This window comes from Meles meles, chromosome 20, assembly GCF_922984935.1.
Source record: "Meles meles chromosome 20, mMelMel3.1 paternal haplotype, whole genome shotgun sequence".
In the NCBI taxonomy this organism is placed as follows: Eukaryota; Metazoa; Chordata; class Mammalia; order Carnivora; family Mustelidae; genus Meles; species Meles meles.
The window spans coordinates 10029046-10044369 of NC_060085.1; the positions used below are offsets into that span (position 1 = coordinate 10029046).

The following is a 15324-nucleotide window of genomic DNA, read 5'->3' on the forward strand; positions in this document are numbered from 1 at the left end:
GCAGTCCTGCCATTGTTGGATTGTTTCTGGATTGAGGTGTTTCCAGGTAGTTATGGAATCAGAATGAGGGAGCAAAGTGTTGAAAGTATGGGAGAAAATCATTTGACATGGTTGATCATGATATTTAGCCTGTATAAGAAAGGAGATAAATCTGATGGTTTGGGTGAAACTGTGGTCTGAAGGACTGGATGAGTTTAAAGAACAAGGTCAGGATGAGTGAGTGTAAGAATCCTAGGAAAGGCGTTGGAAGGGGCCTCCTTGTGTACAAAACATCAAGGGAGTATTTGCCCATTATTTGGGCATCCAGGGACAAGAACTGGCTGAACACATGATAGTGAAGAGAAATCCAATGAAACACACATTTATTGAGAGCCCAACATTTCAGGAAGTAAAGGCTAAACCTTTCCTTTCCAAGGATGACTTCCATAATGATTTCCCTTGTCTTCTTCAGCTTTATTCCTCACCATGCCAATCAGATCCTGGGGTGTGACTTTCAATGCGGAGTTGAATGTTCTAGTCTGAATGTTTTCTCTTCACTTGCTCTGGAAAAACATCCGCCCACAGGAGGTGTTTAGATTAAAGGTAGATGTAAGGATGAAACAAAACAAACCACCACTACCAGCAAAAGAGAGAGAAAGAGCAGAACTGGAAGAATGTTACCGAAGGGGTAGGTTCTTTGCCGACTCAATACCATTCACCAAATAGCCAAATAACAAAAACAGTATTTGATGGCAAGCAGGTGATTTATTCAATGGCCAGAGAACAGAGGAGGGGAGCTCACATTCTAAAGGCACCTTTTCCCCAGTTAGGTCATTGTTAGCGCTTTATAGGGTTTGGGTAATTAAGGGACTGGTAAGCAAGCTGACCTGGGGTGGGGGGCTTCAAGGGAGGGGGAAGAAGTTTCTAGGAATCAGAGTGCCACCTCTGTTCTCTTAAATGAGCACAGTGAGGTCTGTCCTATTGCTGGTGGGTGTGTTTTTGTTTTTACAATTAGATGGTAATGATCTTGGGGTCATTTGGAGGGCTAACATAGCATCTGAACTGGATCAGACTGGTCAAAACCTGACTTATTATGGTTTATTCAGAGCTTGTTAGTGAGTCCCTAGTGACAAGAGCTCAAGCCAGCATTCAAGGATGACACGATCTAGCATTTTGGAATCCTAGGTCAGGTGTGGACTTCTGCAGCTTATACGGGAGGACTTCTCAAAAATCCCAAATGAAGAATTCTTTTTTTTTAAATTTCAGGCATGGTATCCTGCTCCAGAATTTAAGTTGGTTTGTGTCTATGAAGAAAGTCCCATGAAGGCAGAGACTGTGTTGGTCTTGTTCCTTTTGTAGGTCCATTGCCTACTATAGTATCTTGATGCATTGCAGGACTCAACAAATACAGTTTTTACCACTCATACATTACAGCTTGGTTTAAAAGCCCCAAGTCCCACAAGAAAATCAGTAACTTCTACAGCAACTCATGAAGATAGAGGTTCTTGGCCTGGTTGAGGAATGAGTCATTGTATGCAGACAGTCCAAAGCTATCATTCCCCTCCTACTATTTATGGTTCATTCACAGAACTCCCTGCCCAGTCAGACATGACTTTTTCCACAAACAATATTGCCTAGTTACACAACTGGCCTTTCAAGGTTAGCAAGTTTCTAGGGAACAGAGCTAGAAATTTAAACAAAGGGCAAATTTGTCCATAGAGAATGAAAGGATTTTTTTAAAGTGTTTTAATCATATCCTGTGCCTAGAAAAATAAAAGCTTAAGAAATTCTTTTAATTAAAGTGAGTGTTATATCAAACTAATGAATCATTGAACTACATCAAAAACTAATGATGTACTACACAGTGGCTAACTGAACATAATAAAAAAATCAGATACAAATATAAAAAAATTAAAGTGAATGTATTTCTTACAGTTAATTAATAAATATATATTCCCCTTTCAAAGATACAAGCATCTTATTCAACTTCCACAATGTTAAGTAATGATAATAAAAAATCCCCAGTTACTGGAGTGCTGGAAGCTTTGGGAATTATTTTGGATTATCTGAGATGTCTTTCAAAGGTCATAGTCAACAGTCAGCACCTTTTACAATTTTACTCTCATTGGGAGTGATTAAACCTTATATTTATAAAATTTTTTCCTGATTGCTTGACATGCCCTAAGCCTTCTTTTCCTGGTCCTGTTTTCCTGTTGGTCCTTTTTGAAAGATTTAGAATGAATTCTCCTTTCTGTCCTCCAAATAGGGATAGATTAATTTTTAGTGACTCAGTATTTTCAATGCTGAGAATATCACACAAAGTAGAAGACAGTATGTTGGAAATTTCTCAATTTTGTTCATTTTAAAGACAACACATTCTAAGACTCCTTGGCTTGGCTTGCAGATGTAGTGGGTGTACACATGGGAGTATACAAATGAGACTGGGAAAATTTTTATGGATTATGAGTTTTGGAGCCCAACTTGCTCATCTAGGGGCATGCCTTCTTAAAGAAGGATATTTTCTCATTTTTCCAAAAAGACAAATAAAGGACCACTGTAGAGAGGTACAAGGTAGTGCATTGAGCCCAAGTTAAATCAAAGGAAGAATGGATGGATACCAGTCATTGAGTTCCACAGAGGTCTTCTTTCTAACAGGTCCATTTCCTTTCCCAGGAAGGTTCCATTATTCCATATACTCCTCCCTTATAATTATGTAAACAGCTGGGGTGGGGTCCCTCTCTTTTCCATGGTATCTACCAACCCCACTGGGCTTCTATTCACCTCTCTATGGAATAGCAGGATTTCAGAGATGATGGCCCCTGTGCTATGTCAGAGATTGTACGTCTCCCCCACAGAAGATTCCACTTTAGATGGTAGTGGTGCTGGTGATATGTCTTCCCCTGTTCCTTTGTATGACAAAAATATATACACAAACTAGCTTAAACACTATCAGTGATCAGGGAAGAGTCACTGAGGAACAATACAGTGAGAATGGGGAATGCAAGTCAGATCATCAGGAAGAGCTCTTTCCCATTCCCTCTGGGCAAGGGAGCTCATACTAAGACAGGGAGAGGGGATTTGGGGTGTTGGGGGGAGAAGCATTAGAGTAAGTCACAAGCCCTCTTACTTCACTGGGTTTTGAGTCAGTGCCAAACTTGGTGGAAAGTGTATAAGCCTCAGACTTAGATTTAGATTTCGTGATCTCTCCAAACCACTTTCGGACCTGGAACATCAAAGAAAATACTGGAATCATTTTTGTTAACATTGGTGAAGAGAAAAGCCAGTGAGTCAGGAAGAGAATAAAGACATTATTAAAAAAAACCTTTCCCTACAACATGGGGTATATATGTAAAAAGGAATATTATTTATGGAGCCTTAGGAAGGAAAGAAATTCCGACACAGTCTACAACATGGGTGAACCTTGAAGACATCACGCTGAGTGAAAGAAGCCAGGCACAAAAGGACAAACCCTGTCTGATTCCACATATATGAGATCCCTATAATAGTCAAATTAGTTGAGTCAGAAAATAGAATAGTGTTTATCAGGGACTTAGCAGTGGAGAGTGGATAGAAGAATGGATATATGGATAGACTATGTGATAACATAAATATAGCACAAAGGTAATCATAGTGATTGGGATATATGTGTTCACTGCATGATTCTTTTAACTTTTTGGATGCTTGAAAATGTGCATAATAACATGTTGGAAAAGTTAACTTATTACGTAATACCATCATAGAGCTATTAAAACATATTAGTATGGAGAAAATATTGTCACATGGAAAAGTGTTTAAATTCATGTATTTTAGTGGTGTGGCAGATTGCATTATGGATTTCAATTACTCACTCCTCTGTCATAGTATTACACCCTCATGGTGGGTGGAAGGTTCTTTTCCCTTGAGTTTGGGTTTAGACATATGACTTTCTTGATGAGTATCAGTGGAAGTGATGCAAGCAGGACCACAGGGCTTGAAATGGCCTCGCGTTGTAGGGCTTGTTTTCTTGTGATTCAGCTATTGTCATGAGAAGAACATTTCCTAGGTTGCTGCTCCCTTTCTGCTAAGCCTCAGGATGAGTCACAAGGAGCATATCTGAACATGATCTGCGTTCTGGAGCCAAGCCAAGCTGAACCCAGACAAGATCAGCTGAACCTCAATCAACTTTCAGACTTGAGTATGAGAAAAGTAAATATTTGTGTTTAGGAGCCTGAGATTTTTGAGGTTGTTTGTTACCCAGCAATAGCTGACTATTACAAGTGGGAAAGCTGAAGAAAAACACATTTCTTTGATGTAGCAATTATTTGCTTTCTGAAAACTGTCAGTAAATTGATGTATCTTACAATCAAGAGCAGTTTAGAGCAGAGAAGATTGGAGAGTGTTTACGCATGGCTCAGAGCTCATATGAAGATTTAGAGAATATAGATTTAAATGTTCATTAAAGCACATATGTCTAAATAGTTCTTAACTTTATGACAATAACAAAAGGAGTCACTGTTTACCTGCTGGCTGAGGAGGCAGTAGACCAGGAAGATGAAAACGCCCTGCAGGCTATTGATGATGGTGAAGAGGTAAGCCATGATGTGGGCAGCTGGACCCACCTGCAGGATGCCCAGGAACCAGGTGCAGCCCAGGATGAAGAGCTGAGCTGTCGCTTTCAGTGTCAGCATCCTGAGCAGAGTCACATACAATGATGTGAAAAGCTAATAATGTCCATGGACACCCTATCATGTAGTTGTCAATGGTGAGGATTCTGGAGCTGGACTGGCTGGGTTTAAACCCAAGGCAGAACTAACTGGCTTGTGATCCTGGGCAAATTACTTGAGCTTTCTGTAACTCAGTTCCCTCATCTTTATAAGAACCTTATTTCACAGGGTTGTTGCCAAGATTAAGTGGGATTTTAACATACGAAAAGCATTTAGGAAAGTATGTAGAACAAAATTAGTGCACATGTAAAGCATTCTAAAACTGGGTGCTCTTCATCTCTCTCATCATACCATTTATAGGTGAATAGACAGGGAGGCTTTTGAGGCAGATGTGGTGCTAATTAACAGTTACAATGGGTCAACAGGCCCGACTATCCCAGGCAGACTCGGATATAAGGTCATCTTACTTATGTATCTATATATCCCTGATTAGAATATATAGTAATACATAAGTGAGAAAAGCTAGTTGGAGAGCAATTTGCATAGTGTGATGCTGTTGGGTGCATGCCCGTCTGTTCTACCGAAAAAGGTCTGGGGTAAATATTATACATATCCTACAGTTTGTTACCTCTGGCTTCTCTGAGAAGTGGAAGTAGCAAAGAAAAGGGGGAGTTAACCACTTTCAGATTTTACTTAATATATTTTAAAAATCTTTAAAAATGTTTAACAAATGCACTATTTTTGTGATTACAATGAAATCAACAACAAATTACATGCTCACATAAAATGAATGCTGCAAAATGAAAAAGTCCTCATTGTTCAAAATATTGTCAAATAATATCATACAAAATATATTTTAATCAAAATCCTTCCCAAACCTATTGCATCTTGTATTATCTGGCAGAAACTGTTTCTTCCCCCCATTCTCCTCTTCTTCATTTTAGAGCTGGATCCTTCCTTTTTTTGAGTTGTACCAAAGACACAGGGCTACCTGGTTAGAGACTACATTTCCTGGCCTGCCTTGAAGGTAGGTGTCACTGTGTGGTCCGGGTCTAGCCCTTGAGATATGGGCAGATGTGGAACATGTCCCTTCTTTCCATGGATGGGATACTGGCAAGAAACATCCTGGGGAATGTGGAGCAACAAAATGGAAAGGACTCAGGTCTCTGGATTACTTTGTGGAGTCAAGCTTCCCCACTAGCCCTGAACTGCTCACCTCTGGACATGCAAAAGAAATAAACTTCTATTTCACTCTTTTTAAAGGGCCTTTTTTCACCAAAGCTTAGCCTGTACTAAAGTTAATACAGCTTCTCATTAACCTTGACACTGGGAGATGGTAGTGGCTTTGCTAGTTCCTGAAACTTAGTTGTGGGTGTATGTGTGTGTGGATATGTAGAAAGAACCAGTGGGGCATAAGTAGAGAAAAGAGGGGATCAGAAAATACCATTTACCCCACCTTACCTTATATTCTGGATGGTTGACACTTCACTGTTGAGTGAGGAAAGTTTCCTTTTTAAAATCCAAAGGATCAGGAGAAAAATAACTAAATTCACCTGCAGGAATAACACAGCTCATGCAGAACACAAGTTAAAATAATGCACCGTGTCTGCTGTAAACTGCACACAATTCCCACCTCCCGGCATGGGGGATTGAATTGGTAGCAGGTGGAAAATCAACTCATACAACTGAGAAAATGCATGCCCCTTATGCTATCTTGCACCCAGCATGCCTGGTGCTGCTTCTTTGGTTGGAAACAACACACTCACTCACACAGATAATGGCGCAGACGGGGCCAAGGAAACTCCAGATGAATCCCTGGTCCAGGTTGAGCCAGCAGCTGGGAGCAATGGGAAAAGGGGCACAAAGAAAGATCAGAGAAAGTGTATGAAATGAATACCTTTTCCCAATGCTTATCCAGCATCTCTTGATAATGTCAGTGGATTACAATGAAGGTTTTGATTGTTCATTCCTATGTGTTAATGCTACACTAAACATTTTATGAGCATAGTCCTGCTGAGGTTTTAGACCAGCATTGTGAGCGTGGGACCGTGGGGACCAACTGTTATCCCCATTTTGCTAACGGGGACACTGAGATTTGAGGACTCAAGGTCCCAAGTTATGGGAAGGATGGAGCTGGGAGTTAACCACAAAATGTCTTCTTTTCAGAACCTTCCACACTCTTTTTTCCCCCTAAAGATTGTATTTATTTATTTGACAGCGAGAGACAGAACATGAGCGGGGTAGTGGCAGAGGGAGAGGGAGAAGCAGGTTCCCCACTGAGCAGGAAGCTGGACACAGGACTCGATCCCAGGACCCTGAGATCATGACCTGAGCTGAAGGCAGACACTTAACAGACTGAGCCACCCAGGCGCCCTAAACCTTCCACACTCTTACTGTCATCTTTCCCTGCCTCACCAGGAAAGAAGTTAGAGCTGTTAAAGCCGAGGGGAAAGGAGAGTGGATTCAACATGGATATCCCAATCATCGTTAACACAGCCCTTAAAACTGTCCACAGCACAGGGTGAGAGTTGAGCTTACCGATCAGGTGTTCCATAAAGTTCAGACTTGATCACAGCAGAAATGGCCACAATTATAGCCGGGACTCCATAGCCCACGGGGAACATGAGCTTCTTCATGATCTTGCTCACGCTGGAGTAGTTGACCACCGTCAGGTTTCGAGCAGTGAGGAAGAGATTCAGACCCTCCAGCAGCATCCAGGTGAAGGAGGCCAGGTAGAGATAATGTAGGGCACCTGCAATGATGGCACACAGCACCTGGGGGAGGAGAAAAGTGTCACCAGGAGGGATTGTCAGGGAGGAGGGTGGCCCTAAGACCTGTCCCATACTTTGCCATTGGAAAAACTCTTAGGTATACGGTCAAGTTGTCAGGAGAGGGTTTGTCTTTTAGTTCTTTAGTCAATGTGAAATAGGCTACTTACGCCTCTAACCTCCCTGGGAACAAAGACCATTTTATTAAGGTATCATCGCAGCACAGCTCCATGAACTGAGCACCCCTGGGGCAGAGCACGGGCTCTTCTGGGACAGTGTCATTACCTTGATCTCTGTCTGGTCAATGGCCGTGAGGAAGAGCAGGTGGGCCAGGAAGAGGCAGATTGACAGCTGCAGGTGGATTGAGGTGCTGGTGTTCTGGATGGCTTTGCATAGCAGGAAGGTGAGGGCTGCCAGGAGGAGGCACAGCAGAGAGATACCCAGCCCCACATAGGTGATCACAGTCAGCCCGGGATCCTTCTCCTGGGACCCAGCAAAGAGGACATCATAGTCAGTCTCCAGGATTAATCCCCCTCCCTCATGGAAAGGGGCATCCCAAGCATAGGCATGATTCCCAATGACAGAGTGGAAGATGTGTCTTTCAGACTAAGTTTTCTCCCCCCAGATTTATTGAGGGATACCTAATATAGAAAATACTACACTTATTGAATGCATACACTTTGATGAATTTGGACATAGTCACATGTCTTTGATGCCATCACCACAATCAAGGTAATAAACATATCCATCACTTCCAAGATCTGTGTTGCTTTGATTTTTTCTTTCTGTGATAAGAAACAACATAAGATCTATTCTCTTAATAAGTTTTTAAGTGCACAACACTGTATTAACTAGAGGCTCTGCATTGTACAGCAGACTCACATTGAAATGAATGAATATGCTAGGCTAAATCTTGCACCCAAGAGATGTAGGAAACCCTGTGTAGCAGAGGCTGTTACCGTCTTCACACCCATTGGTACCTGCCCTTTGGCTGCTTTCTGTGAAATCCAGTGACCCTGACTGAGAATATTTCTCTTGCCATATGAACATGCTTGGACATGCCAGAAGGAGTCAAAGGTACCATGATGTGAATGCCCCTTGAAAGCTGCCCTCAAGCAATAAAATTATGGCATTGGCGGATAAACACCCCAGCTCCCTCACCTTTATGTGGGAAGACTCTGAGATGCATATTCTGTGATATCTCCCAGAAGTACCCAATGGGATTGAGTCCCAGTTGTCTGAGGGAGTAACTTTCTCTTTAACACATCCTTTATTGGCTGTCTTCTCTTCTTTGTCTTACTTCCCTATTGTCCTACTGATGTGACTTAGGGTCACCTCCCAAAGAAACTACTTGCCCTCAAATTTTTGTCTCAGGATCTGCCTTTAGGAGATCCCATACCAAGACATCTATATAATTCAGCTCTTGGCGACTCATTTCCTTAAGGACAGGAGCCAGGAATCTGCCAAGCCACGCAAACTTAGTTAAGACTTACAGGTAGGAAATGATAGTTGCCATCCCTTATAATGATAAAGGGATTTTCAGTTGTTTTAATGTCACTTTATAGAACTTTTTAATCCTTTGCTTTTTGAACCTTAAAAAATTGTGAAATATAATACACATACGGAAAAGAGCATACACATAAATATATCACATGATTGAAAGTTATTAAATGATTGGTAAGATCATTAGTCCATAGACATTATCCCAGAAGCTCTTTCCAATTGCAGACCACCTTCTCCCCCAGAGGTAACCATGATCCTTTTATGATAAGCTGTTACTGCCTATGTCTGTAGTCTTACTACCAAAATATGCAACCCCTGAGAATATGGCTTAGTCTTCTCTGTTTTTAAACTTTGTATAGATGGAAATACACTCAGCTCCCCACAGTCACTCAGAAACCCATGATAACAGAAGCTTCACCATTGGAGAATATTGCTTCCTTGTTATCCTGGGGGATCCCACAAGGGATTTTTCTATGTCTCATCCCAGGAAAGTAGCATTGCTTTTCCTTTTCAGATTTTTACTTAAATTCTAGCTAGTTGATATACAGTGCAATATTGGCTTTAGAAGTAGAATTCAGTGATTCATCACTTACATAGAACACCTCGTGCTCATTATAGCAAGTGTCCTCCTTAATACCCATCACCCATCTAGCTCACCCCCACCCACCTGTAGCATTGTTTTTAATAGCCCTCAAAGGGAAACAACCTAGATGCACATTAACTGTAGAATGGATAAATAAATTGTAGTATAGCCATGCAAAGGAATATCATATGGCAATGAAAATAAATGAACCAAAGCCATACACAACTCATAGATGTAATGATGAAGGAAAGGAATGTTTTATGTTTTCAAACCCATTTTAGTTTGCCTGCTGCCCTCTGTGATACGAGAGATCAGAGATTTCCCCCAGGTGTCATTTTGGGGGTACTACCTCCGTCTCTGTGTGGAGGGGTGGGATTCAGGACTTCCTGTGTCCTGTCACCCAGCCCATGTTATTAGTGACTCCTCTGACCCCGCCTTGAGGAAACGTGTCCAGTCTTCCACCACCTCTACTCCTGGCACCCAAATACTGGTCGCCATCATCTTTCTACGAGTCCTCTCCTGCTGTGTCATGATGTATGGTCAACCTGGGAGCCAGAGGAATGTTCCAGAGGAATGTTCTAGTGACAAAAATATGCAGCATCTGGGATGCAGACCCTCCCTTGCCATCCCACTGCCATTCGAATGAAACCTAAATTCCCAAGAGTAGCGTTGAGGGTCTGACACATTCTTCTTGCTCCCGTCTCTTCAACTGCATCTCCTTCCACTTGCCCATCATTTACTTTGTTCCCACCACACTTCTTTCTGGAACACGCTAAGTTTGTTGTCTCTTCAGGACTTTTATCTACCCACACAGCTCTTCTTGGGATGCTTTTCTCTGAGGACTTTTCCTGGCTTTTTTTTTTCTTTCCATTGAGGTAAAATCCAAACAATATGAAATTAACCATTTTAAAGTATACAATTCAGTGGCATTTGATACATTCACAATGCTGTACAACCACCACCAGGGTCTAGTACCAAAATATCTTTATCACCCCAAAATACAATCCCACGCCCATTAAGTAGTTGCCCCTATTTCTCTCTCCTCCAGCCCCTGGCAACCAGTAAGTAAATTTCCGACTCTCTAGGTTTGCTTGTTCTGGACATTTCATATAAGTGGAATAACAGGTAGCCCTCTGTGTCTGACTTCTTTCATTGAGTACGATGTTTTCGAGGCTCACCTGTGTTATAACCCCCCCGACTCAATATTCAGACTGCAGCTCAAATGCTGAATTCTTATAGAGGTCACCCTGATCTTTCTATGGAAACCAGCATGCTTTCTGCAATCATTCATTCTAGTCCCTGGTGTTTTTTCCTCTTTTTCTTCTAAAAGAGCACTTACCAGTAGGAGCTCACATAGGATTAGCTGAAACAATTAAACAATTAAATTGTACCTGGCTGGTTAAGGCCATGAGGACAGCGAAACTGGACAGGTGGGTGGAGTTGCATACGGTGTGAGTTTCGTTCACTTGTATCAGGAAACAGCCGTCCCTTGACCACTGGCCGTGGTCCCCTGTGCTTTTCCAGTACACGCAGAAGGCCTTTCCTCTATTGGGTTTCATCTGAAAGTAGAAGAGGCTCATCATGTTCTTCCTTGGGAGGGAAAACCCTCAGAATGTCGGTCTACACGGGGTGGGGGGGCAAGCGAGGAGACACATAGAAGTGACTCAGGCGATTTCTATTTTGAGTGAAGAAGATGGCTGCCAGGACACCTGCTCCCCATAGTCCCAGCTCTGTTGGGGTTCCACATAGCATAAAGCAAGATCAAGGCTCTCTGAGAGCCAGAATTTTACATTGGTTTCAGGACTTTACCCCTACCATGGAAGTTAGATATTAAAAAAAAGTAAATAAATAAAAAAGTCTGTGGCTCATACAGAGTTTTCTCCTAAACACTCTCTAGGACAGATTTCCCTGATTTCTTCATACCAATTCTGTCCCTGACCCCTTACGACACAAAGATTGCTCACGCAACGAGAGGGGAAGTTTAGGAAAGAAATGAAGAGAGAGAATAGAATAGACTGTAACCTGTTCTTTTTGTCCCAAGGGTTTCCAGAGCTTCACTTCATGGGGCCAAGGAGATGAGTCAGACACTCTCCTTGTTGGAGGCTGTATCTCCTTTGATAATCCACTAAAGCACCTCCAGATTTCTTGCTCCACTCCCACTGCCCCATGCCATATATGAAACACTCCATACTTTGGTTGCATATGATAGAGAAAAACTTACATTTCCCACTCCCCCATTCTTATTTTCTTTAAAATTAAAAAATAATTTTATTTTTTCCAGCTTTATTGAGATACAACTGACATAAATGATGAAGTATAAGGTATATAACCTGAGTTTTTGTTATATGCATATATTGCAACATGAAGTTAGTTAATGTCCATAACCTTACCTAGTTACAATTTTTATTTTGTGGTGAGAACTTAAAAATCTACTCTCTTAGCAACTTTCAAGTATGCAATATAGTATTGTTAACTGGAACCATCATGCTGTGCATTACATACCCAGAACTCATTCTACTTGTAACTGAAAGTTTTGACTGTGCAGAAACCTTTGACTTTCTGCACTTTCTTCCTCCCATGCCCCACCCCTGGTAACCAAAAATATGTTCTGCCTGAGTTTGGCTTTTTGAAATTCTACACATAAATAAGACTATACAGCAGCTATCGTTCTCTGATTTATTTCACTTAGCATAATACCCTCAAGATTTGCGCATGTTATTGCAAATGGCAGGATTGCTTTCAACTCTTACTTTTACAACAAAGCCAAAAGGCAAGGGAACAGATGAATTTTATTACATCTGAGTCTGGCTACACCTTCCTGCCTTGAAGAGTTTTGGCCGAAAAGGGGAAAAAGGAAGGAATTCAATAAAAATTTTTTTCTGATCAAGTTATGTAGGCTTAATAATTAATACCAGGCTTTTGTGTGGGAATGAACACCATGTCTCAGTTCAAATTTCATGGACATAAAATTGGAGGTACCTCCAACTAAAATAATCGCATGCACTAGAATTATGCTGCTCAGGGGAAATTCCATGTGAGCTACTTGTGTAATCTGAAATTTTCTGCTAGCCACATTAAAAAAACTAAAGAAACAGTTAAAATTAATTTTAACAATATATTTTGCTTAACCCACTATATTCAAAACACTATCTTTGGGGTGCCTGGGTGGCTCAGTGGGTTAAAGCCTCTGCCTTCGACTCAGTTCATGATCCCAGGGTCCTGTGATCAAGCCCCGTGTCAGGCTGTCTGCTCGGCAGAGAGCCTGCTTCCCTTCCTTTCTCTCTGTTTGCCTTTCTGCCTACTTGTGATCTCTGTCTGTCAAATAAATAAAATAAAAATCTTTAAAAAAACATGCTATCTTTTAGTATGTCAATATAAATCAATATAAGCAATCATTATAAAAATTATTTTTTAGAAGAGCCATCTGTACCCCAATGTTTATAGCAGCAATGGCCACGGTCACCAAACTGGAAAGAACCAAGATGCCCTTCAACGGACGAATGGATAAGGAAGATGTGGTCCATATACACGATGGAGTATTATGCCTCCATCAGAAAGGATGAATACCCAACTTTTGTAGCAACATGGAGGGGACTGGAAGAGATCATGCTGAGCGAAATAAGTCAAGCAGAGAGAGTCAAGTATCATATGGTCTCACTTATTTGTGGAGCATAACAAAGAACATGGAGGACATGGGGAGATGGAGAGGAGAAGGGAGTTGTGGGAAATTGGAAGGGGAGATGAACCATGAGAGACTATGGACTCTGAAAAACAACCTGAGGGTTTTGAAGGGGTGGGGAGTGGGAGGTTGGGGAACCAGGTGGTGGGTAATAGGGAGGGCACGTATTGCATGGAGCACTGGGTGTGGTGCAAAAACAATGAGTACTGTTACGCTGAAAATAAATAAATAAAAAATTATTTTTAAAAAAAATTTTTACTTTTTCAAAGATTTTATTTATTTAATTGGAGAGAGAGAGAGAGAGTTAGTGGGGGGGGAGGGGAGGGACAGAGGCAGAGGAAGAAGCAGATTCCCTGCTGAGCCTGGAATCTGATGTGGGGCTTGACCCAGTATTCTGAGATCATGACCTGAGCTGAAAGCAGGCACTTAACCAACTGAGCTGCCTAGGTGCCCCAAAAGATTTTATTTAAGTAACCTCTACACCCAACATGGGGCTCAAACCCATGACCCTGAGATCAAAAGACATATACTCCCCTACTGAGCCAGTGAGGCACCCCTTGAAAATTATTAATGCACGAGAGACTGTGGACTCTGAGAAACAAACTGAGGGTTTTGGAGGGGAGGGAGGTGGGGGGATGGGTGAACCAGGTGGTGGGTATTATGGAGGGCACCTATTGCATGGAGCACTGGGTGTGGTGCATAAACAATGACTCTTGGAACACTGAAAAAAATTAAGATGTTAAAAAAATTATTAATGAGATATTTTGCATGCTTTTTTTCTTACGAAGGCTCAAAATCTGGAACTACCAAGTCTAAATCTGGAAATACTGTCTTCAAAATCTCAATTCAGATGCATGTTCGATTGTTACGTGAGGCTCCTAGTCAAGGTATTGGACAGCTCAGCCCAGAGACACTGGCTGGGGAGAGTATGCACATTGTTTGCTCTACCTCCAAGACACCTAAGCAAGTTCAAATTGCAGCTCTGACTCACCTTCACGTGCCGAAAACTCAAAATCACAGACTTGGAGGGAGATTTGTTCCTTTGGGGTCCAATAGCGGCACTCACTACCTCAGAGTTCAGGTAAACCCGGTCTTTCTCATTTGCCTCTTCAAAAAATGTTGCGTTTATGATGTTTCCAAGGGAAGAATAGGAAATAAGGGCAATTGCCGTGGGATCTGAGAAAACAGAAAAATGGGGGTCTTCAAAAGTACCACCATTCCTGCCCACACCCTCCACGCTCGCACACATGATATGCAGGCGTTCATATGCACGCGTAGTCACCTACATGAAGGTCAAATGAAATAGAGATTCTCACTGTCTCTGCCTTTCTCACCTCTGAGACAGATACTGTGCTTGTGGCCTTGCATCCTTTTTCGTATGGAATGGGGTAAAACTTGGGGGAAGAGAAGAACTGGACAAACTGAGAGAGGTTAAGCTGATTTACATCAGAACCGACGTGGCTATAGCTTTAGGAGAAAATGCTGTAAAATAAGATGGGAGGAGGGCAAATAAGAGGCGGATGGAATTTTGAGGGAGGAGGTGGGTCAGTCGGGAAGAGGAAGATTAAAGGGTTAGGTAAGTCTTCTGTGATGTCATTCCATTCCTCTGCTGCCTCCTGAAGAGACTTCCAGGAAGGCTGATATATTTTTCAAGACTTCCAGAATTGTTTTTGCATTTCTTTTGAATGAAGCATAATGTTGAGACTGGACTCAAAGAAATCCATTAACAGTTAGTTGGGTTACATGTATGTCTATCTATTTGTATGCATGCATGAATGGAAGCACCCCTTCCTATATATTATATATGTAAACCAGATCTAGAAATAATGTACATAGAAATCTATGCCACTACCTCTATCTATTATCTATCTATCTACATATCTCTCTATCAACTTTTTTTTTAAAGATTTTATTTATTTATTTGACAGACAGCGACCACAAGTAGGCAGAGAGGCAGGCAGAGAGAGAGGAAGGGATGCAGACTCCCCGCTGAGCAGAGAGCCCGATGGGGGGCTCCATCCCAGGACCCTGGGCTTTAACCCACTGAGCCACCCAGGTGCCCCAACTTTTTTTTTTGATGGAATGCCTACTCAGGTCCAGATACTATTTTGGGGATACAGTGGGGGAAAAAGAAACCATTTCTGCTCTTACAGAGCTTACTTTCTGGTG

The 15324-nt window shown here is 41.8% G+C and overlaps 1 protein-coding gene across 3 annotated transcripts in view; it reads right to left on the reverse strand.

Moving 5' to 3' along the window:
- Nucleotides 1-345: 345 nt before the first annotated feature.
- ADGRE3 (adhesion G protein-coupled receptor E3) overlaps nucleotides 346-15324 on the reverse strand; it is a 45103-nt gene continuing 30124 nt past the window's right edge. For all 3 annotated transcript variants that reach the window (XM_045992190.1, XM_045992189.1, XM_045992192.1), the window contains 9 exons: nucleotides 14147-14331; nucleotides 10868-11035; nucleotides 7676-7873; nucleotides 7161-7396; nucleotides 6393-6459; nucleotides 6084-6175; nucleotides 4479-4647; nucleotides 3107-3202; nucleotides 346-542 (listed from right to left, as the gene is read on the reverse strand). In XM_045992190.1, coding sequence (XP_045848146.1) covers nucleotides 534-542; nucleotides 3107-3202; nucleotides 4479-4647; nucleotides 6084-6175; nucleotides 6393-6459; nucleotides 7161-7396; nucleotides 7676-7873; nucleotides 10868-11035; nucleotides 14147-14331 — 1220 coding nt within the window. In that variant the 3' untranslated portion in view covers nucleotides 346-533. The remainder of the gene's footprint in view (nucleotides 543-3106; nucleotides 3203-4478; nucleotides 4648-6083; nucleotides 6176-6392; nucleotides 6460-7160; nucleotides 7397-7675; nucleotides 7874-10867; nucleotides 11036-14146; nucleotides 14332-15324) is intronic.